We start from the raw sequence: 23,817 nt of genomic DNA, 5'->3' as shown, positions 1-23,817 counted from the left end.
TCATCGATGTGGGGCTTAGAGCAGGTAGAGAAGGGTGGAGAGAGCATCTGAAGGAATGAACGGAAGACATCTAGGGCAGGTAAGTTCAGTTTGAGGTTTCTGAGGCTATGCAGACAGAAGTATTGGAAATACAGACAGAGCTTAGGAGAAAGGTTTAGCTGGAGATGCATTGAGAGCATCATCAGCCTGGAGGCGGTAACTGAAACCATGGGAGTTGGTGACATTGCTCAGGGAAAGTAAAATGGGGAAGGAAGGTCTGTATCAGAGCCCTGACGAACACTTAAGAGGCAGAGAAAGGAAAAGGAACCCAAAAGGAGTTTGAGAATGAGCAGGGGTGGGAGAAAATCCAGGAGAGTATGGAATGGAGAGTCAAGACAGGTGTTCCAAGAGGGTTGACAAAGTTGGGCGCCTCTGAGAGTCCAAAGGACTAAAGGCTGAGAAGTGGCCTTTGGGTTTAGTAATGATGAGGCCACTGGGGACCACAGCAAGAGCTCTTTTAGTGAAGGAGAGGTGGAAGTAGATTATATATTTGTAATCACAGTGTCATTTTTTTATGCTGTGATATATTCAAGTGAGTTTAAATGCAGAAGGAAAGAAGACATTCAGTAGAAAAAGGATGAAGAATAGGGAGGCTTGTAAATAATGGAGACAGAGAGCCCTGATATGGGAACCTGAGCACAGACAGAGGAATTAATCTAGCTGCAGGAGGACATTAATAATAGTATCTAGAACAGGGCAGGAAAGCTGAAGGGCCATGGACTCCTACGGAATCTCTGAATGAGCTTAGGAAAGTCTGTGGGCTCCCTCAAATTGTTCACCAGATTTACACATTGGTGGTTTTTTCAGCAGTGAGGTGGGAGGTGGGAGGTGGGGAGGATCCTTGGCTTTCATCAGTTTCCGTAAGGACTGTACAACTCCAAAACAGGTTAGGCACCACCCCTGTGAACAAGAAAAGTGATCTCACATGGCACAAATTCTCTTAGATCTTTTCTCTGATCTCTCAGCTTTCTACCCTACCTTTCCTTTACAAGATGAGGCCTCAGTTAGGCAGCCAGTCCACATGCACTCAGTCACCGGGCTCTCTAGCTGGGGAAAGTGTGGCAATCCCCGGACAAGAGAGGAGGAACGCCATTGGCCGGGGCAGGAGGAGCGCATGGATCCCCGAACCTTGATTCCTGGATGAAACTAATCTAGAGGGATGTTTGGGTGACCCCTGAAGCTGGAAAAACTGTCATTTCAAAGCCATCTGTAGTTTTCTGTCTTGCAAGAGGCGGTGACTTGATACCTCTTTGGAGGAGACCATACCTTAGTTCTGGGAAGATCACTCAAATGGGCAATGTCATTTTGCAAATATGAAACAGACTACAGTCAAAAATGGAGAGTCTAGGGGCTTCCCTGGTGGTGCAGCGGTTGAGAATCCGCCTGCCAATGCAGGGGACACGGGTTCGAGCCCTGGTCCGGGAAGATCCCACATGCCGCGGAGCAACTGGGCCCGTGAGCCACAACTACTGAGCCTGCGTGTCTGGAGCCTGTGCTCCGCAACAAGAGAGGCCGCGATAGTGAGAGGCCCGCGCACCGCAATGACGAGTGGCCCCCGCTCGCCGCAACTAGAGAAAGCCCTCGCACAGAAACGAAGACCCAACACAGCCAAAAATAAATAAATAAATTTATTTAAAAAAAAAAAAAAAGGAGAGTCTAGGGAACTCCCTGGCGGGCCAGTGGTTAGGACTCCACACTTCCTCTGCAGGGGGCATGGGTTCTATCCCAGGTTGGGGAACTAAGATCCTGGAAGCCTTGTGGTGCAGCCAAAAAAAAAAAAAAAAAAAGATTCTAGAGCTACCTGTGGGCCCCGAGGAGCAAAAGTGCTCTACCTGGTGAGGTCATGTGCCTGGTGACCTCTGCTAAGTTGTAGGCAGAGAAGAGGAGCTCTGCAACTTGTTTGAGGAAAACAGCTTCATTTATTTTAAAGAGGGATTTGGTTCATTGTGAGCTGCAGATTGAGACTAGTTCTTGCGGGAATGTGTTCCTTTTGGAGAAGCTGCTGTTCACCCACAATTTTGTAAGCTGTCGGGCATAATCTCTCTGGGGCCCAGAATGCAGCCTTGAGTTGGGGGGATCCTACTCCCCAAGGACCGACAATTTGGGGAGTGTTGAGAGCTAGCGCCTTTGGCTGGGGTTCTGACCTGGCTCTCTCTCTGAGCCTTGTCAGACGTGGCTTCACCCCATCTCCTGTAAGTGGCTCTGAGAGCACAGATGTCCACTAAGGGGCAGGGCCTGGAGGGTCTGAGGACTCTGCCAGGCTTTCGAGTCTTTCCAGCAGGGGCTCCCTGGTTGCAATGACCCTGGAATTGACAGAACCCCCCCCCCCTTCACCCCCAGCCAGGACCAGGGCCCAGGCCTTCATGAGGTGTCTCCAGACTGTATGGCACTGCTGCCATTGTCTTTGGCTGGAGGTGGGGGTTGGCGACTGAAGATCCTGAATCAGTTTGGAGGCAGAGAGAAGGGCCAAGGGGGTGTTTGAGGGCAGCACGAGAGCACCAAAGTTTTGAGGGCACCTAGAACTGGGGCAGTGAACACAGAAGAATGGAAGCACAGACTTGTTTCTCCTCCTTGACCCGGAATGCCTACAGCCCTGAGAGCCCAGGCCAGCTCCTCACTGTAGCCTGGGAGAAGGGGGCCCCTGTGCCAAAGCGGGCAGGTGCTTAGGCAGCTCGAAGGAATTTTGGTTAATGCGGTCAAATGCCTGAGGGATCCCAGCCTCAACATGCTTCACTCTCATGGTGCCTCGTGCACCCCTGGCTGCAGCTACTGCCTGTGTCCTCACAGCTGCCAAATCAATCTCCAGCCCAGACCTGCCTCCTCAGCTCCAGACCAGTACAGCCCATTGCCTCCTGACGACCCCTCTGGATGTCCCATGGTTCCTCAGACCCAGCCTGCGTCCAAACACATATCCTGATATTATTTGCAAAGAAAAAAATCATGTAAGACAAATTCACTGGGCCCAGGAAACAAGGTTTCACAGGACACACACAAAAGCTCAGAGGGATTGCACTGACTTCTTAGATATGACTTGGGGACAGTGTGGAAGGCCAGGGTCAGCATTAACCTCTTCTTCCTTCCAGAGGAGAGTGTGTACCTCTTAGCTTCTTGTCTTCATACTGTTTGCCAAACTGAATTTAAATATTATTTATGTAAATTATTTATTGTCTGTCTCTCCTGGTTTAAGCTTAAGAGCAGAGATCATGGGTTCACTTCTGTATCCCTGCTCTCTACCCAGCATCTGACATAAAATAATAAATATCTGTTGAATGAATAAGTGAATATCCTTGTTCGTTACCCAAGATGCAGGTCTCTCTAGGCACCCTCAGTCTTTTCCTGCTTTCTTATCCCCATGATGCTCTGTGCTTCATCCCCCCAAACCAGCCTCCCACTGTACCCTCTTCCCCACCCTCAGCTTCTTCATCGCTTGACTTGGGCTGTTTCACGGAATGTGGGTGGTGAGCTCCCCATGCTGGGCCATCTGCAAGCACAGGCAGGCTATGCACCTGTCAGGGTGCCCTGGACTCTGATGAGTGACAGTGGGGTGGGGCAACGTATGGTTCTCTGCATCTTCACCATGAAACAAGGCCCACAGCACACCTGAGGTCTCAAGGGTATGGCTTTCTCCACCAGTAACCCCAGGTTCCAACCGCTGGGGACTGTGCAGGGGTTGTGAGCTGGCTGGCCTGTTGGGACTGGTGAACACACCTTGGTCACTCACTCTGCCTGTGTTCCATGCCCCTCATTTCCCAGAGCTGCTGGGTGGGCGCAAGCAGCCCTGGGCCAGGCCTGTGACTGCTGAGTGAGCCTGAAGTTGTGAGTGGGATGGTCAGGGAGTGACCTCCATCCGGCCCCCACAGCCCAGCAAAGGATCTGACAAACCACAGAAGTAAATAAATAACTTAGAAGTAATAAATAGGGGTCCAGCTCCCACGAGTGAGTCCAAGGCCCACTCCAGCACAGGCACTTCCCCAACACAATTGCAATGTGTCTCCAGATCTGTCCCCCCAGTCCTGGGCTGAGGCTGCAACCTGGCACATCTGGGTTCTCCAGAGGAGGAGTCCTGGGTCCATGGCCTGGTCAGTGCCAGAGTCTGTGAGCAGTGGGTCCTCGGGTCTCCACAGCTGAGGTTTCTGGTGTGTGCGGGGCTGAGGCCGGCAGGGTGAGAGCCCTGGGGCCGCTGGTCAGTCGTGCCTCTATCTCCGCAGGGCTGATGTCTGTCAACTCACCCGGCCGAAGCCTCCGACTCCGGCCGAGGCCACCGGCCGGCCCCAGGCAGTTAGATCCACAGGTAAGGGTGCTTCCGCACACCCTCGGAGTGAGCCCTCAGCCCAGACAGCCGCAGGCAGTGGCCGAAAGGCGGTCCACGGTCTTCCAGGTGCTGTTGACGTCCATGAAGGAGACGGCCTCGTAGCGCGTGGGTCGGCAGCAGGGCTGGCTGACGGGCCGCGAGCCGGGGGGCGGCCGCAGGGCCCCGGCACCCAGCAGGCTGGCCAGACTGAGGTCATGCGGGGAGCGCGCGCGGCGGCAGGAGCCGCTGCAGAAGCGGAAACGCACCAGCTCATCGGAGTGGTGGCCCAAGCCGAGCGCGCGCACCGGCACCAGCTGAGAGCGCAGGCGGCAGCCCCGCGCCCCCGCGGCCCGCGCGCGGCTCCCCCGGCTCCCGCGGCCGCCCCGGCCCCCAGCCCGCGCAGCGCGGGGCCCTCGGGGGGCAGCGGGCGAGTGCGCGGGCGGCGGGGGCGGCGGCCGCCGGGCTCTTCCGCCGCACAGACCGGCCGCGCGGCCCCCTGGAACGAGACGCAGTCACGCGCAGGTCCCCGGCCAGCCCGTCCCGCCCCGCGCCCTCGCCCTCTCACCTACCAGGCAGGGGACCCGCGGGGGGCGCCGGGGCCGGCGCGGGGCCTTCTCGGGGGACCGGGCTGCTGGGTGCGGGGCCCAGGGAGGCCTCGCCCTCGGCGATGCTGCTCAGCAGGGCCAGAGCGGCCAGGGTAGGCCACAGGGCAGGCTGCTCGGAGAGACGAGATGGAGCCTCAGGGGGGAGGAGGAAACCCTGGTGGGTGCAGGGAGGGGCTGGGGCCGGATGGAAGGGCTCGGGTTGGAGGATAATGGATCAGCTGCCCCGGGGAGCCCGGGTAAGGAATCACCACCTGAGGGCATTGACCTTTCCTCCTTCCTCCGGGCCCCTCCCTGACCATTCCCCCACCTACTTCTGACGCCTGCCCAGGGAGCCCTGCTCTCCCTAGTCAAGCCACCTTTCTTCAGTACCAGGTGGGAGTCACTGGGAGAACCACTCACCTGCCGCCTAGGCCGGGGCCAGAGGGGCAGCACAGAAGGGCCTCCACGTCCAGGCTCCATCTCTGTCAACACCAGGAACTCCCATCAGCCGTAGTTGACCTGTTCCCCCACCCTCCTCTTGAGGCAGCTTGGAACATTGAGAGATGAGTTATCCTTTGAGCAGGTCATCTCTCCACTTCAGCTTCTCCAGATGAGGGACAAGGGGCTTGGGCAGCTGGGCTCAACCCAGGAGAAGTGGCTGCATCGAGAACCTATTTCGTGGTGCTTTGCACCTGGTTCCCTCTTTCAGACCTCACAACTCCATGAACCTATTTCGTGGTGCTTTGCACCTGGTTCCCTCTTTCAGACCTCACAACTCCATGAGGTAAATGGTATTATCCCCATTTTCCAGATGAGCAAACAAGGCTCAGAGAAGCTCAGCAATTATCTAAGGTCACAAGGGTAGACCCACGCAGCCGTGCAGGAAAGGTGACCTTCCTGCTCTGTGCTGCAGGGCTGGAGAAGGGAGCAGTTGGACACCCTTGATCTCACAGAGAGCCTTCTCTCCATGCCACAGAGGAGGAAGTTGTGGCCTGGAGAAAAATTAGGGTGCTTGCTGGTTGACCTGAGTTTATCTGATGATAGTGAGGCCCAGGCTTCAGCCTGTGCTGCCCACCCAGCAGATGGTGGAGGGTGATGAGCCCTCTAGGAACATGAGGCCTAGGCCATGGCTCCCTATGGCCACCAGGGGGTAGCATTTGCCAAGCCTGTGGACTCAAACGGGGGGTGGGCTTTTCCCCTACCTTCAGCTAGACTCAGGCCCCAGCAACTCCCTGGAGTTGCTTCTACATGAGACTACTCTGAGAGCTTAGCCACCCTGAGAGCTGGTCCAGGTCTGTACCCCTTCCAGCTTCCCCTGGATCTGGCAGCCTGGCCCTGCTCCTAGAAGTTTCCCCCACGAACCATCCTTCCTGAGCCCAGCTGGGCTTTCAGAGTCCCACCAGGTTTTGTGAGCCCACATTGCCTGGCACTCCCAAGCACCTCTCTGGAGCCTCATGAGCCCTCACTAGCTGGCCTGCTCTTTGGTCCCAGCAGTCACCTCCACCCCCACCCCTGAGCATACAGAATGTCTGCATACCTGTGGGCCGGTCCTCCCTGGTGAGGTCCTCCAGGGCCAGGTGTGCTCGGCTAACGGAATACGGGCCTGAGGAGCCAGGCTAGTGACTGTTCTCATTGATGGAGGGAAAGCCCGGCAAGGCAGGGTTAAAGGCCCCCTGCACTAGGGGGAGCCCAGGAGCAGGTCTCTTGGGAGGTAGGCAGCTCAGGCCCTACGTCTCCCTCCCGGCAATCTGGGGCCACTTGGTCCTCCAGCCCTTGCCTTTCCTCCCCATCTACCAGCCCCCCCCCCCATACTCACCACGGGGGTTCTGTGTCGTGTTCTTCTAGGCACCTTTCCTGGGACCAGTGCTGGGCTTTCCCCTGCAGCTCAAAAGGCTCATGCCCAGGGCTGTGCACCGGGCAGTGCCCCTTTTAGCCAAAAGCTTGGCAGCCAGTCTGAGCCCTGTAGCAGCAGCGGGAGCCTCACATTACAGCAGGCCAGCAGGGCTAGCGCAGTCCAACAAGCGACAAGAGGGACTGCGGGGGGCTGGGAGGGGCGGAGAGCTGTGCAGCAGGCCCAGGAGAGGGAGGATGTAAGAAAGGAGCGGAGGGGGACGACCCTGGCCGCTCCCTCTAGCCCCTGGGCTGGGACGAGAGGTGGGCGAACAGGTCGGCTTACCGCAAGTGCAGGGCTCTGGGTCTGGGGCACAGCGAGGGCTGGGACCCGAGGGACCTGCTGCTGGTGGAGCCCGTGGACCGTGTCTGGGGGCCGGGCCCAACTCCATCCCTCAGCAGCCTCCTGCCCGCCGCCGTCCGGTGTCAAATTCCAGTCCCGGCGTCACCGGATCCTGGGGTGGGGCCCGAGCACCCCCTGCCCCGCCCCACCTCTCAGGGCTCACCTGGCCACTCCACCCTCTGGAATCTGGTCCCCCTGGCTCCACTAGGTCCCCCGAGGTGGGGCGGGGAGGAGATGCTGGGAAGGGCCCCCAGGACAGAGTGGAGAACCCGGGCGGCACAGCGGCATGGACACTGAGTGTTCGGAGTTTGTAGACACTGGGAGTAGGGAGTTGGGAGGCCGGGCAGAGGGCGGGAGAGGGAGGGGACAGGCCGGTCCCTGCCTTGGCCCACCGGCCTTCGGGTTCCCGCCGTCCTGGCTGGCCGCTCTGCACTAGCTGCTCTCTCTGATCCACCGCTAGTTTCTTCTCTCAACAGACCCACTGCATTGAGTCCGAGACGCACTGACTGCGCTGGGGCTTTCATGGTCTGACCCGGCTCCTGCGGCCCCGCCGCTCCCCTCCGCTGCCGCCTGGGGCTTGGAGTACAGACACACCTGCAAACACCGCTGCTCAGCCTGGCACAGCGGCGCTGGTAGGAGTGGGTGCCGGGGGCTGAAGAAGGGGAGGGTCCCGGCGGAGGAACTTTTGCACTGAGGCTTGAGGTAGGAGCTGGAGGCTAGTATTTCAGATGCCTAATTATGGCAGTTCGGCTGGTGGGTGGGATGGAGGTTGGGTGGGTAACATGGATAGAGGTAAGGAAAGGCCAGATCCTGTGTGTCCTAATAGGGAGTCTGGACTTTATCCCAGTGGTCCTGGGGACCACTGAAGGGTTTCAGGCAGGAGAATGGTGTGATCCAACGTGCGTTTCAGTGGCTGGCTCTGGCTGTGGTGGGGAGGGTGGTTTGGAGGTACGTCAGGAGGCTGCTGGGGGAGAGAGGATTCTGAAGGTGAATTGTGGGGAGAGTGTGGGGCTTTGTGGGCTCTTTCAGGAACACACCTTTTTGAAAACTCAGTTGGTGCCTGATTGGATGCGGTGAGGAAGTAGGATGGCATGCCTTTGGCCTGGGTGACTAGGAGGAGGGGATGCATTCTGGCAGCTGGGGCTCCTGAAGGAGGGATAGGTTGGGGGCAGGAGCTCATCAGTTCAGTGTTGGACGTGCCAGGCTGGAGGGACCTGTGGATTATCCTAGTGGAAATGTTCAGGAAGTGACTGAGTTTGTAGCCTGGAGCAAAGCGAAGAGAGCTGGGCTGGAGATGGCAATTTGGGAATCGTTGACCAACTGACAATTGGAAGCCGTGGGTGAAGCTGATAGTGCTCAGGGAACATGTGTGGACCAGCTGTACCCTGGCTGTGCATCTGAACCACCTGTGGACCTTTTAAAACTACCCGAATCTGGGCCTCACCCCAGACCTGAATCAGAATGGGCATGTGCAGTTTTCCACATCTGCACAGGTGATTCTGGTTTATGGCCAGGCGGAGAACCACAGCTTTCGGGAGGGCAGTTAATGTGTAGTGGTGGGGACTAGAAGCCTGACTGTCCCAGGCTCGGCAGGACCCCTGTGGGACAGGAGGCCAGGCGGTGAGCAGCTCTGTGTTCTGCTGCCTCCCCAAGCCGGCTGCCTGGGCAGGGGGGGCAGGGTGCAGGGGTTCTGCCCCAGGGCTGTATCAGCCAGGGCTGCTGCTTGCTGGCATGCAGCCTATGCCCTGCACAACTCCAGGGGGCGCCATTCACGTAGGACACAGGAAGCACTGGAGTTTGCATCATAGTGGCCTTGTTTCCAGCAGAATCGAAGGGAGTTTCTGGGTCTCCCTGTCCCTCAGTCAGGGCCTCACTTTCCCCTCGGCTGAGGAGGCTTCTGTCTGAGCACAAAGCACAGCAGTAAAGGGGCATGTGGGAAGTCAGAAGGGAATGGCACTTGGATTGGGATGTCAGGTAAGAGGTGACGGGGCCAGTCAGCCCCACCTGTTGCCACGTGGCAGCTCTGGCAGGAAGCTCACTCCCAGGCCTATGGCCTCAGGGGCAGGAGTGCGTTGGCCTTTCTCAGGCCTGCCTGGGAATGCTGGGGAAGGGAGAGAGCAGATTCCAGGGCTCTAGGGGGTAAGGTTGGGATGCCCTTTCTAATGTTTGCCAGAGGGGCTTCCCTGGTGGCGCAGTGGTTAAGACCAATGCAGGGGACACGGGTTTGAGCCCTGGTCCGGGAAGATCCCACATGCAGCGGAGCAACTAAGCCCGCGAGCCACAACTACTGAGCCCATGCGCCTAGAGCCCGTGCTCCGCAACAAGAGAAGCCACCACAATGAGAAGCCCGCGCACTGCAACGAAGAGTAGCCCCTGCTCGCCACAACTAGAGAAAAGCCCGCTCACAGCAACAGACCCAACTCAGCCAAAAATAAATAAAAAAATAATAATAAAATAAATTTAAAAAATAATAATAAAATAATGTTTGCCAGAGGGGTCCTAGAGATGGGCTGTGCCTTCCTCTTCTGTGCAGAAAGAGGGGTCCTGAGGGGAGACCGGGTGCCTGTGTGCTAAGGGGGAGGGCGTGTCTTTCCAGGGCTCAGCGGAGCTGCCGGGAGTGGTTTAGGTCCCTGTGCTGGGGGCTCGGCCGTGCAACTTTCCTGTGCTTGCAGGAACCTCTGTCCCTGTAGTGCTGGGGCTGTGGTGACCCAGAGGCACTGTGCTCGGGCTGGGGCTTCAATCCCCTGAACTCTGGCTCCTGTAGGAGGCAGCAGGGTAGATTCTGGGGCATGTCCTGATGCCCCTGGACTGCCTCTCTTAAGGCAAAGAGGGTGCAGGACGGCTATAGGACAGGAGAGGCTCCAGAAGGCCCCTAGGTGGCTACCCAGGTCCTTCAGCTAACACGAGAAGTGAAAGGGACCCAGGAGGGCTGGAGAGATGGCCCTTGGGTTTAGCATACTTGCTGAGGCCCCAGGTTCCTGTTTCTTCCAGGAAAGTCAGAGAAAGCAAGAGGAGGCCAGGCTCAGGGAAGAGCTTTATTGCTTCCATGATGGCTGCTCAGGATGGCTGCCACAGCCTGGGTGAGGTCCTTGAGCCTCACTTCCCTCTGGTCCAGGCTCAAGGCAGAACCCAAGGACCTGGCAGTCTCACTGCTGAAACCCAGAACAGCTGCCAAGTTGGTCACTCCAGGCCTGGGGCAGTGTCCTATGGGTCGGCTGCAGTTGGGGAGGGAGGGGCATTCCCATCAGGTTGGGCCAGGCCTCACCGCCCGAGCTCTGAAGTTCTCTCCACTCAAGCCCAGGGGCATCTTGTTGGCTTAAAGGATGGCTCCAGGGTTTCCCTGTGGGACAGCTGGGGGCTGCTGAGCGGGACTATCCCATCTGCTCCCCAGGAAAGGCCAAACAGTGTCATGAGCTGGAGGGGGCTGGCCTGAGATCCTGCCCACCTCCCTGTAGCCCCGGAGCAGGGCACAGCCTAGTCCTGGCACTCCCACTCTACAGGGAGCCCATTGGTACCACTGCCTGAGGGGCCCTTTAGTGGGTCTCCTTCTGCACGGCCAGTAGACCAAACTTGACATCTCCAACCTTATTGAAAAATAAATTATCCCTACCCTCCCCCCACCCCAAATTCACAAAATGATAATACACCGAACACTGATTGGAGAAATGATTCTGGCAGCAGCCTTGCTGCCTAATGTCCGCCTCCTGCATGCTGGGCCCGCTGGGCATGGCCAGTGGCCTCCTGGCCCTCTGGCTTCAAGGACCCAGGCTGAGAGTGAGGCCTAGTGCTGGTCTCTGAGGCTGGCCTCTGAGCAGACACAGCTCTGGCTGCCCCACCAAGGCCTCACCACCCCTGGGGCCACTTGGCACTGTCCTTCTCTGGGTCTGAAGGCTCCCGCACCTCTCAGGCAGAGCCAGACCGAGGCCAATGAAGTGGGCAGGTGCCGGTGGCTGGACTTCTGTGGCCACGTGCTGGGTCCACCTCAGATGCCACTGGTTAGGTCAGTTATGACATGCGCTTTCACCAGCTTCCGCAGAAACTCTTTCTCTCGCTGAATGTTGTGCGTCCAGGACTGAAAGGAAAGATGGAGCAGTGGTCAGCTGGGCAGCCCAGGTGGCTGCTGGGATGTGGCCCTGCTAGAACGCAGGTTCCCAGGGCTCCATGCCCACTTCCGACCGCCACCCTCCGATGCTCTGACTGTGGGACGTCTGCCCTAGAGGTGCCACAGCTCACCCTCCTCCCTTCCCAGGACCTGGAGAAAATAACCTTCTAACCCCTTTACCCGGCCTCTTAACTTCCTCCAAGTCTTAGAGATGTAGGCTTTCCAACCTGGTTCTCACTCCTTCCACCTGTCCTTGCCCGGCGGCTTCTCCAGGCCCCTAGGTCCTAGGCACCCTGAGGTCAGGCAATGTGAGTCACTTAGGTCCGGCCCAGGCCTGGGGTTGGGCCCTGCTGGAAAGGGAACCGTGCGGGGTGGCTTAGTCATTCTCTGGCCTGCTGCGATCCACTCTCCAGGCCTGGGGGCAGCTGATGAAATCCTGCCTCTCAGACCAGAGGAGCCAGGGGGCCAGAGGCTCATCTTAACGGTTAGTATGAAAATTGCAGGGAAGACGCTGCCTTCCAGGGCTTTCCTGGGGAAGACCGCACCCAGGCTCAGGTTCTCTCCTTTCCCCAGTACTCTCACCAGGAAGCTGTGATGACTAAGTCTCTCAAAGAATGAAACAGGATTGAATGAATAAAGGAACAACGAAAGCCAATGGCCTTGTCACAGTCTGGACACAGCTGACCGCTCTGTTGCATCCGTCAGCGCTGAGGCTCACCCTGGGATGTTCACAGCCACTACTTACCGGTGTGGAGAACTTACAGCTCTTATCTGGTCCTTATCTGACCCAGTCAACCTCCTCCAACCTTCCAAATCTTTTCAGTCTGAAACTTGGGCAAAATCCCCTATATTCCTCTTCTTTGAACACCCCCTTCAACTTCCTGTGCTAACCACAAACCTGGCTGCCCCCAAGGACAGCATCCCCCAGACACGCTCTTTCTTCCCTCACATCCACACTCATGGCGCCTGGAGGTGGCAGGCTCTTCCTCACTCTTTGTTGCTGCATCTACACAACTGTCCCTGTGTACTCCCTTGAACGTCTGGCTCCTTTGGCTCCTGGCATTATCCTCAGCCGTCTGCAAACTGCCCGTCCTCGTTGCAGACCACTGGGTGACTCACCCTCATTCCTTGAAGATTCAAACATCTGGCTCACTGTCTGTCTTTGAAGGCAGGGACTGATTAGCACAGAGTAGGTGCTCAGTACATACGTGTTGAATGAAATTAGATTTTCCAGGTAAGAAAATAGAGGCATGGAAGAATGGCAGGGCCAGGATCCAAGCGAGCATAGAAACTCATACAGCTCTTTACTTAGCCCATGCCGGCATCACTCCCCAGGGAGAAGTAACCAATCTGATGGGTCAGTTTCAAGAACACCCACTGGGAGTCCCTGAGGGTTGAAAGGTCAGCAGAGGACTGGATATCTGATGATATCAAGGAATTATTGTTAAATTTCCAGGTGTGATAATGGTATAATATTGAAAAAATTCGTCCTTATCTTTTAGAGAAATTTACTGAAATGTTTATGGCTGGCATGATACGATGTCTGAGACTTCTTTCCCAATAACCAGCAGGGAGGGGAGGCGTGAGAGGAAGAGCAGATTGAGCAACACCGGCCGCATGTTGATACCTGGGGGAGGGAGGTGACAGTACGTGGGAGTGCATTATTTTACTCTCTATACTTTGAATACGTTTGACAAAGTTTGTAATAACAGAGCAAACAAAAAAGTCTGCCTGGATGCATCTCTCTCTCCGACCAGGCAACACCGCCTCTCTGGCGCTCTTTTCCCAACCTCTCCCCGGCGCACACAGCACAGGAGCTTACAGCGCTCTCCTCACTACGCCGTCTGCGTTGTCCACGGGCTGGGGCAGGATTCTGGGAGCCTCACCAGGACCCCTGACTCTGGATGCAGAGACCACGCTCGCAGAGGAGCCTTCCTTCTCACAGCTCTTTTCCCATCTTTATCTCTTTGCCCCCAGGGTTCTGCCCTGACCATCGCACGTCCTCCTCTGTCATCTCCCTGGGAAACCTCATCCGTGCCTCCCCTGTATCTGAAAAGCAGCTGTGCTCACAACCCACAGATCCTCATTTCCAGCCCAGATTTCCCTCCCATGGCAGACTCCTGTGCGAGCCCACTTCAACCTCTGGCTACTGCTCAGTCCCTCGGGGCTGGTACATCTGACGGCCACTTCTCAGCACACATCTTCTGGGACTTCCTTGCAGTGCTGGACATTGTAGGCACTCCCTCCTTTGGTCTCCACGACCCTGCATCTTCTTTTTTTTTTGGCCACGCCGCACAGCTTACAAGATGTTAGCAGTGAAAGCGCAGAGTCCTAACCACTGGACCGCCAGAGAATTCCCCAACCCTGCAACTTCTAACCCTTCTCTACTCTCTCTCCTCCTTTATGTTTTTTGTTTTGTTTTGTTTTGTTTTAATTTTTTGGGTGTGCTGCGCAGCATGTGGGATCTTAGTTCCCCGACCAGGGATCAGACCAGCACCCCCTGCATTGGAAGTGTGGAGTCTTAACCACTGGACCGCCAGGGAAGTCCTCTCCTCCTTTATGAACGCCTCTGACACCCCTCACATATCCTGCCGGCATTCGGTCCTCGCCCCACTGTCTTCACATCCCCAGGCTCTCACTGGGCCTGGAGAATGGACTGATCAGTCGGGTGGAGGTGAAGCAACGGTGGGGCCAGGGCACGGAATGGTTCACTTGCCTACCGAAGACACCCCGAGGTGACAACAGGGACCCTACACCCAAGCAACAGCATTTCAGTGACTTCTCTAGGGTGCTGAGAGGTAACAAGAGTAAGTAGGGGTGAAAACATTCATATTAATGATAGTGGCTAACACGTATGGGCGCTTACCATGGCCAGGCCTCTTCTATACATTATCACATCGACTCTTTCCCAGACCTAACATTACCCCTTGTATTGATAAGCAAAGGAAGGTACAGAGCCAGGCTCTGAACCCAGGCCATTTGATTTCATTGCCAGCACTCAGCACTCCACATGGAGGTGGTGCAGCAGATGCCGTGAGCCTCAGAGCCAGGCGGTTCTACAGGATGAGGAAGGGGGGCGGGGGCAATGGCCTGACAACTGAGATGTGGCAGGTGGCAGAAAGGGCACAGCCTCCACCGGGCACCTCAGGGAAGGTGGTGTCCTTCCACCTCATTCCTGCATGGAGGCCACCTCCAGGCCTTGCTGATTTAAAATCCTAACCGTTTCTTACCTCTGTCTTCCCGTCATCACTGAACAGTTCCAGGGCAGGATCCTTCATCTCTTGCCTAGACTGCTGAGACAGTGTCCCCACTGGTTTCTGTTCTTGCCTGGAACCCTCTAGGTCACGCTGCAGCCACAGTGACCCTACTACATGCTAATCTACAGCCTAAAACTGGTCCATGGCTCCCTCCTGCCTTCAGAGCGAAGTCCACGCTCCTTACCGTGGCAGAGAAAGCCCTTCATGATCCAGCTACTGCCTATGTCTGCGGCCTCTCACCTTCTGCCTAAAACTTTTACATAAAGTTTATATAAAAGGAATACGTAAGAGACCAAATATAGGAGTAAACAGAAGCCAGGGGGCAGGTAAAAGCAGTGAGAGAAGTTTGGAGTGGGTGCTGGCAGGGGATGAAGCAGCAAGAAGATATGTGAAGAGAGGCAGAGACGGAGAGACCACCAGGGTCCTGGTGAAAATGAGGCAGGGCTGGAGCCACTGCTGAGGGGCTAAGACAGGTCAGGGGCTCTCCTGGACCCAAGATGAGCTTCCCACTCCTGAACCCCATTCCAGGCAACAGGAGGCCCAGCTGTAAGGCTATTTCTGGCTTCTCATGAGATTCCCAAGTCTCTCTTATTTCCTTGAAATAACTCGCAATTACTCGAGCCTGCCTGAATGAACCCAAAAAGCCTAAGACAATATGGATGGGAACGGAAGCCAAGGATGGGGATGTGAATCTCCTGGGAAACATGTGGAGTGAGAAGAGAAGACTGTCTAGGATGGAGCCCTAGCTAATGCTGACTCTTAAGGGATGCACTGAAATCCAGGACACGGAGGAAGAGAATGAGAGAGCCTGGCGAGGGAAACAGGAGGAGCACTGAAATGACCGACTCAGAGTCTAAGCAGGAGAGCGTCTCAGAGGGAGGGCCGACTCAGAGTCTAAGCAGGAGAGCGTCTCAGGAAGGGCCGGTCAACACAGAAAGTGTTTCAGAGCGATCAGAAAAGGCGGGACTGACTGACGCGTGTCCCTTGGACTCGGCAGCCTTGAGTCACTGGTGACCTTGGTGGGAGGTATGTCAGGTGAAGGGGGAAGCCAGGCTGCGAGGGGCGAAGGGTGAGTGGGAGTGAGGAGGGCGAAGGGGCAGAGCACCCCTGGGGCTGCAGTTTTCTCCAGTTTTCTCACGGTGGAGGAGGTGGAGGAGGGGAGGGAGGGAGGGAGCTTTGGGGAGCATAAGGCCTGAACAGTGCAGTGGGGTTGGAGACGGGCATGTGAGAGACTGATGAGCAGGGACGAGCGCTGGCTGAACCGTGAGTCTGCTCGGACTCCGGGAGATTGACACTAACAACCCTCGCCACCCAGATGCAGGAGTAGAGAAGCTGCTCAAAGCACAAGCCCCAGACGCCCAGGGTCCAGGCTGGGAGCAGCGGGAGATGAGTGGTAGAAGCAAAGGGTGCTGTAAGAGGCGTTTGGATTTTCCACGTGGGCTCTTGCTGTGAAGGGAGAGGTGCCAGGAGAGGCTAGCTGACTGGGAGAACTTAAGGTACCTGAACATATGAATCACCTGGGAAGCAACTCTGGGTGCTAGAAAGCTTTAGTGCTTGGCCATGGGGAAGGGTGGAGGAGGTATGGGGGCATCCTGGCACGGAGAGGTAAGGTCTGTGGGTTGTTTGAGGGGGCGAGGAGGTCCTCTGAGGGAAGAGGAGAATCGAAGCAGAGAGGAGGGCTGTGAGCTTGCTCCAAGATGGGCATGTGATGGCTGGGGAGCAGCAAGGAGGAGGCAGGGGCTGGACCAGGACAAGGAGAGGGCCAGGGAGGGGAAGTTCAGGGAGAAGGATGCTTGGTGGTCAGAGGCCTGCAGGCAGGGATGGATGCCTGGTGACCCAACTTAGCTGAGGGTGGGGCAGGGCATTCCAGGGAGCTCTGAGCAGCCAGACCCGAAGCTGGCTCGTCCCTTGACCATTCATTTGTACACACGCAGTCAGAGTCTGTCCTTCGTGCTGGCACTGACCCCTCCCTCGCCCTGCCCAGGGACTGCCCCCCGCCCAGCCCTGCACCTCTTTGATGGCTGCCATGCGCACGGTCTCATAGTAGTGCAGGGGTGCATTGGGTGTGCTCATGTCGTAGCCGAAGCCTGCAACTGCCACCTCATCACAGCCGTGTAGTGCCATGGTCACTGCCACACTGCCGAGGGTCGGGATGTTCTGGATGGAGGGGAAGGGGGTGCAGAGTGAGGCTGAGACCCTCAGCGAAGCTCTCCAGAGCTGAGCTCTGCTCCTGAGAACTGAATCCTCTGTCCCCACCCTGCCGCCCTGTCCTTCCTTCCCAAGGCACCTCTGGTCCAGGTCCCCTGCTCCCTCTCCCAGGATCCAGACATCTCACCCCGCGGCCCATGAGGCCATTGTTGAAAGGCAGTCCGATGAGGGTGAAGGCGGCTTCCTGGATGAAATATGGGTTGAGGATGCGAATCTCAGGGGGTTCCTTGGGCACCCGAGTGGCCACAGATTTCCAGAAGCCATCTGACGCGCTCTGTAGACACAGCACAAGTGGGCATGAGCGGGCACACAGCTTGTGATGGGACTGGGTGAGTGGTGGGGACCCAAAGTGTGTACAGGCTAATGAGAAACAAGGTGGGGGGCATGAGGTATGTACAGGGAGCCTGGGGCATGGGGAACAAACACGGCTGGAGGACGGACGACCTGGTGGGTGCTGGGGACACAGGATGTGTGGCAGAGACAAGGTACATGGTAGGGCACAGCGAGCACACAGTGGGGCCAGTGTGGATGAAGGATACCAAGTGAGCTGCAGGGCGGGGCACAGGGCGTGGGGCACTGGGCTGTGCTGCTCTGGCCTTGGGCTGGGGGGTGTGGTCTTGGGCCACGAGGAAGACCCAACGGCCCAGCAGTACCCCTCCCCTTCGCCGCTACTGAGGGGCCCAGGAGGAGCCTGCCCTCTCTCTCCTATCTGCTCTGCTGGGCTCGCCTCCTTTCCCTTCTGCTGAATTTCCTCGCTCTCAGTCAACTGTTCTAAAATGAACCTGAAAAATAAAGACAGAATGTGAGCTAGTATGGCTGAGCAGAAACAACACTCCAACCCCAGTTCTGCCACCGATGGAGTTGGGTGACTTTGGGCAGGTGACAAGCTCTCTAAGCTTCAGTTCTTTAATTGCAGAATGGGATGATTCTTCCCTGAGGGATCTCAGTACCGGACTGGAAAGGCATCAGCTCTGAAACCTGACACCCCAGGGTCCACTCCAGGGCCACAAATTCCTCTCCTTCTACCTCTCTTCCTTCCTCTAGTTCCCAGCCCTGCCTTTCTGTTCAGTACACGAGCCCTCCCTGGTCTAGTCCCTTGAGTATATCGCTTCAGCTACTCTCTCGTGAGCACCCTCAACTCCCTGCCCCTTGTCATTCTTGTCCTAGCCCAGGGGAACCATGAACTTAGATCAACCCATACATCCACCTTTCCCACCCTTACAACTGGGCCCCTGAGTACTGCTGGAGAAAGTCACAAACCAACCCTGTAGGCTGCAGAGATGTCCCAGGGATGTCCCATAGCCATACGTAAGCAACCCCTCTGTTGTTGGACATCTCAGTTGTTTCTGGTTCCCCCAGATCTGCTCCTCCTTCTGTGTTCCCTAACCTCTGCTGTCCACTCAATCTTCCAAACCAGAAGCCTGGGAATCGACTTTGCATCCCTCTTCATCTCTCCAGCCCGTTCTGTCCTACTGGTCATCTGGGTCATTTCGATTCTATTTTCTGTAGAATCCCACGGATCCATCCTTTCCTCCCAAGCCCACTGCTACCACCTAAAGTCCAGGTCTCATCATCTTTCAAATGGACTATTATAATGAGGCCATGTACACTGTTTGTCTTGTTGGCCACTAACCGCCCCCAGAGCCCAGTAGAGTTACTAGAAAAGTACAAAATAATTGTTGAGTTCCATTCACCCAAAATGAGTGCCCAGAATGGGCCACCTCTGCCTCCCAAACCACTTTCTGCTCTCTGCCAGAATGATCTTTCTATATACAAACCGGATCACATCACCACTGCCCACAGGAGATCAGAGTTTTTTAGCCAGTAACCCTGCCTGCTGCTCCAGGTTTCATTTCAGCCCATCTTAAGTCCGCATCTGCTGATTCGTGCCTCCATTCTTTTGCTGATGCTGCTCCTTCTGTCTCTAACGGTCTCCCCACCTCCACCCACCTGATCCACCCTACTTGCTTCTTAAGACTCAGCATCTTCTCCTTTCTCACGTCTTTCCTGAATACCTTCATCCCAAGGTAGAAATGACCTCTAACCTTTGGGAGGTGATAAAATATGGAGTTAAGATCTGCTATAGGGGCTTCCCTGGGGCACAGTGGTTGAGAATCCTCCTGCCAATGCAGGGGACATGAGTTCGAGCCCTGGTCTGGGAAGATCCCACATGCTGTGGAGCAACTAAGCCCGTGCACCACAACTACTGAGCCTGTGCTTTAGACCCCGTGTGCCACAACTACTGAGCCTGTGTGCCGCAACTACTGAAGCCTGCATGTCTAGAGCCCGTGCTCCACAAGAGAAGCCACCGCAGTGAGAAGCCCATGCACTGCAACAAAGAGTAGCCCCTGCTCACCGTGACTAGAGAAAACCCGCGCACAACAATGAAGACCCAACACAGCCAAAAATAAATAAATAAAATAAATAAATTTATTTTAAAAAAGATCTGCTATGGTTTGAAAGTTTGTGGCCCATTCCCCCCGCTACCAATTCATTTATGTTGAACACCTAATGCCCAAGGTGATGGTATTAGGAGGTGGGCCTTTGAGAAGTGATTAGGTCCTGAGGGTGAAGCCCTCAAGAATGGGATTAGCGCCCTTACAAAAGAGGCCCAAGAGATCCCTCGCTCCTTCCACCAAGTGAAGACATAATGATTTATGAACCAGGAAGCCCTCACCAAACACCAAGTCTGCCAGTGCCATGATCCTGGACTTCCAGCCTCCAGAACTGTGAGGAACAAATGTCTGCTGTTTATAAGCCACCCAGTCTGTGGTATTTTGTTATAGCAACATGAGCTGACTAAGACAGAAGATCCTTGGGCCCAGATCCAAACTCAGCTCTGGTCACTCAACTGTGTGGAGGCCTTGGGCAAGAAAACTATCATTTCCCTATGGATAAACCAGGGATACTAAGGGTATTTATCTTGTGTTGTGAGAACTTAATGAGATAATTCAGGCTGAGTGCCCAGCTCACAGTCACTGGTCAGCTACTATCACCACCGCCATTAGCCCCAGGGCAGGGGCTCACATCTGATTCCCTTCTGTGGCCCAGCAGCGCAGCACCGGCTGCGGGTATGTAAGGGGACATGAACTCCATCCCGGCTCCTCCACTGCCCTCAGAATCTCTTCAGGCTTGTCTTCTGCGGCCTTCAATGGACTGTCTGCTCCAGCCACGCCCTCCTCGCGTCTCCCCATCTCTGGCAACACCTCTCTCTCGGGCAAATTCTATCCGTCCTCCAAGCGTCAGCTTAAAGGATGGGCCCTTAGGGCCAACTTCGCTGGGTCTCAGCCCCAGTGAGACGAGACAGCAGACCCCAGACCGGCTTCCTCCTGTGCCTCCCTCTGTGTCCAGGAGAAGTGTGTGTGTGTAAGGGGGTAAAGGTCAGGACAGTGAGACCCAGCAGGAAAGGGAACGGTGGAGAAATGGCCAAGATCTTATGCAGAACTGGGGAGAAGCCCCTCTTGGGAAGATCAGACGTGTACTGAAAGGAACGGCAGGTACCAGTCTGTGCTGAGCAAAGCACAGCCCCCATCCCTTCTCCAGAGCCCAGCAGGTCCCAACATCCTCCCCGCACCCTACAACCCCGGGTCCCTGCCCACGCCTGCCCACATACCCCTAAAGAGGAGGAAGGGCAGGGGCTGCTCGGGAAGGGAGGGAGAGGCAGTAATGGCACACCTGGGGGTGTGGAGACTACAGGCTGGTTTTCATAGATATTATTTATGTCTCTTCAACTTTCACCCACTTCACAGGTACGGGACCCAAGATGAAGCAACGTGTTCAAGGTCACATAAGAGTCTGTACCAAGATGCAAACCCAACGTCGTGATGCCAGGATGGGTGTTCTTTCTGCCACACCATTTATTATCAGCACTGCTGTTCCCACCTTGGGAGGTCTGGCGGGCTAGTCAAGGATGGATGGGGCCTCCCTTCTACCCGCCAGAAGCGCTGAGGTGAGTTAGGGGTCACTCCGGTTGGTGCCCTGCACCCTGTTTCACAGAGGGGACTGAGGCTCAGAGAGGTGAGGGGCCTTGCCCCGAGGCACACACAGCTGGGGAGAACCTGAGCTGGATTCAACTTCAGAGCCTGGGTCTTTCTGTGACACGAGATTCCCTCTCTGAGACAACATCTCTTGGCTTTTCCCATGTGCTTAAGGGTCCCATATGTAACCACCATGTGAAACGGTAGGAAATTAGCTTACGATCTCAAGCCCCTTTGAGAAGCTGACAAACGCTCCAGGGTGGAGGGGAGGCTTCTGCCTCTCTTCCCATCTTTACTCTTTCCCAGGAGGGGAAACAACTCATGTGACTTCTTGGATTTGAGGATACGTGTGTCACGTTTACTAGTAGGAAATGCAAAGTCACAGGCACACATAGAGCTCCTTCTGGCTCCTTGTGCGCAGGCAGCGGCGGGTACGCCAAGGCAGAGCTTGCCTCCCTGGAGCAGGCCTGGCATTCCGGTCCCTGCTCTGCTCACCTGTTCTAAGAGCGCTGAAGCTCCTACTGCCTTCGGGCAGAGAGCAAGACTGGGACGGGGTCGGGGAGGGGGTGGGGTGGGGTGGGGGTGGGAGCGAGTCTTATGCTTGGGACTCAAGTCTCAGAGAGGATGCCTTAGGGCACGGGGACCCGGCACCGCTATTTTATTTTTCCCACCTGTCGCTGTCCTGGTGCAGGGCCTCCTCAGGAATCCCAGGGAAAGGAGGAACAGGAAGACCAGGATCTGGCTGGGGCATCACTGTGTCAGACAAATACCAAGTAACCACAAATGCAGCCCGTCTCTCAAATAAAAGCCATGGCTCCCCGTCTCAGAAAAATCATACACGAGTACACACACACAACACGCCGCACACCACTGCCAAAGGGAGCAGGGTCCCTGAAAGCGAGGGCGTTTGGTGACTTGAGATTGAGAATCTCTGTGTGGGGCAAGAAGAGAGGAGAACCTCATAGACAGCAACACTGAAGGGGTCGGTGGGAGCAGAGGAGCCTGCGGAGCAGACTGAGAACCAACAGTAAGAGCCACGAGGAGACGCAGGGAGGGTGTGATGCCATGGGAGACTGTGGGCCTTGGAGTCTGGGAGACCCACGTCCACATCCAGATTCTGCATCTGTGCAACCAGGGCGTGTCACGGGATTTCTTCAGGCCTCAAGTTCCTCGTGCATAACGGGGACGTCAAGACCACTTCCCAGATAGCCGTGATGATTAAATGAAGTGCTGTGCATTTTACAGCATCTGGCACCATGTCTGGCACATGGCAAGGGCTCAATAAATCTTGTCTGTTATGATTCTGAGTGTCACAGAAGCCGAGAGTGAAGCAGAGGGTGTGGCCAGCAATGTTAGAGGCCACACACAGGCCAGTTCACAGACATACACACACTCAAACGGGGGCCAGCTTTGTCCTTGGGTCCCCTGCAGGAGGGCAGTGGGTGTTGGAGGCCTTCCTACTGCTGGGTGACACTGCCAAGCCTGCCACCAGAACACAGCCCTGTTCCAGAAGGCCTATCCAAATGGCCCAAGGCCTCTCACATCTCGTTTCCCTGACCCACAGGACACAGCACAGAGGCCTATAAAGCCAGCCAATGACGCTGGCCTGGAATGGTCAAACCTCTCCTCAAGGCCACCTGTGGGCCGCATGCTTGGTTGAATCCCTCCTCCAGGAATGTCCCTGCCTCAGTCCAGCCTGGAGCCAGCTCATCTGCGTGGAGCCGCTGGTCTCCTGCTGATGCAACTCGTTCTGCTCTTGTCAGAACAGCCAGGAGCAACGGGGGGAAAGCATCTGGGAAGAAGTACCTGCCCAGCCGGGCTCCCACAGTGCTTGCCCGCGCCCTTGCAGGCTGCTTCTCCTGCAGCCTCTTCCTCCTTCTCTGTGGGGAGAGAAGCAGTCTGCATGCCAAGATGAGAGGTCTGGGAGTGGAGAGCCTGACCGTGGCTGGCTTTCTGCAGCCAGGAGTAAGGGCAGGTGTGTTCACTCCTGCCTACACCAACCCCCCACCCCACCCCCACCGCTGCTACTGCCTGAGGACAGGCCACCAGCTCACTGGGGTCATTCCAGGAGCCACCAGACCTCCTTGCCTCCATCGTGCCTTCCTTCAATTCCACACAAATCTGATCTTGACACTCTCAGGGCTAAAATCTTCAGAGGCTTTCCACCGCCCACTGAGACAGCTTGTCAGGATCATTAAGAGCACGGGTCTGTTTTTTTTTTTTTTTCCTTACTCAAAAGGAGTTTGTGGGCTTCCCGGGTGGCGCAGTGGTTAAGAATCCGCCTGCCAATGCAGGGGACAAGGGTTCAAGCCCTGGTTCGGGAAGATCCCACATGCCGCGGAGCAACTAAGTCCGTGCGCCACAACTACTGAGCCTGCGCTCTAGAGCCCGTGAGCCACAACTACTGAACCCACGAGCCACAACTACTGAAGCCCGCACGCCTAGAGCTCGTGCTCTACAAGAGAAGCCACCGCAAAGAAGCCCGCGCACCGCAACAAAGAGTAGCCCGTGCTCGCCGCAGCTAGAGAAAGCCCGCGCACAGCAACGAAGACCCAACACAGCCAAAAATAAATAAATAAATTTATAAAAAAAAAAAAAAAAGGAGTTTGTAACCCAGGAGGAAAGACAGGGCTGTGTACAAATATCTCAATACATGGTATAATTATTATGATATGAGAAAGAGCCAAAAAGAGGTTTAAAACATCTGCTATACTTATTTAAAATATATACAAAGAAGACATATCCCCAAAATGTTCACATGCATAAAACTTAAAATGGGAGGAAGAGCAAGGTGACATACCAAGGAAACTATAAGTAAAATGAAGTAGAGCTTGAAAAGAGAGCTATTTACAGATGTACAAAATATTTCAGAACTAATGATTAACCTGGATCAACCAATCAACAAATACATGAGTCTCTGTTATATATAAGCCATTTACTTTCTGTACAAATATATTCTATAATATTTCAGACATCAAATAACCCTCAAAACATTGATTACCATCATACAAAAAGAGACCTTTAAGAACATCTGGTCTGGGCGGGGGGTGGGGGGGATGAATTGGGAGGTTGGGATTGACATATATACACTATTGATACTGTGTATAAAATAGGTAACTAATGAGA

General features: G+C 55.6%; 2 protein-coding genes across 2 annotated transcripts in view; both read right to left on the bottom strand.

Moving 5' to 3' along the window:
- Positions 1 to 4,365: 4,365 nt before the first annotated feature.
- Positions 4,366 to 5,394, bottom strand: ARTN (artemin). Its single transcript, XM_036830587.1, has 3 exons — positions 5,335 to 5,394; positions 4,900 to 5,044; positions 4,366 to 4,826 (listed from the first exon to the last, which is right to left on the bottom strand). The coding sequence occupies exons 1-3, from the start codon at positions 5,392 to 5,394 to the stop codon at positions 4,366 to 4,368; spliced, it is 666 nt and encodes a 221-aa protein (XP_036686482.1).
- A 4,786-nt stretch (positions 5,395 to 10,180) lies between these two features.
- The window catches only part of ST3GAL3 (ST3 beta-galactoside alpha-2,3-sialyltransferase 3), a 205,220-nt gene continuing 191,583 nt past the window's right edge, over positions 10,181 to 23,817 (bottom strand). The window contains 3 exon segments of the mRNA XM_036867514.1: positions 10,181 to 11,219; positions 16,517 to 16,663; positions 16,842 to 16,988. Coding sequence (XP_036723409.1) covers positions 11,130 to 11,219; positions 16,517 to 16,663; positions 16,842 to 16,988 — 384 coding nt within the window. The 3' untranslated portion in view covers positions 10,181 to 11,129.

This window comes from Balaenoptera musculus, chromosome 1, assembly GCF_009873245.2.
Source record: "Balaenoptera musculus isolate JJ_BM4_2016_0621 chromosome 1, mBalMus1.pri.v3, whole genome shotgun sequence".
In the NCBI taxonomy this organism is placed as follows: domain Eukaryota; kingdom Metazoa; phylum Chordata; class Mammalia; order Artiodactyla; family Balaenopteridae; genus Balaenoptera; species Balaenoptera musculus.
Note: the sequence above shows the minus strand (reverse complement) of the source record. Positions and strands in the feature narration are given on the sequence as shown.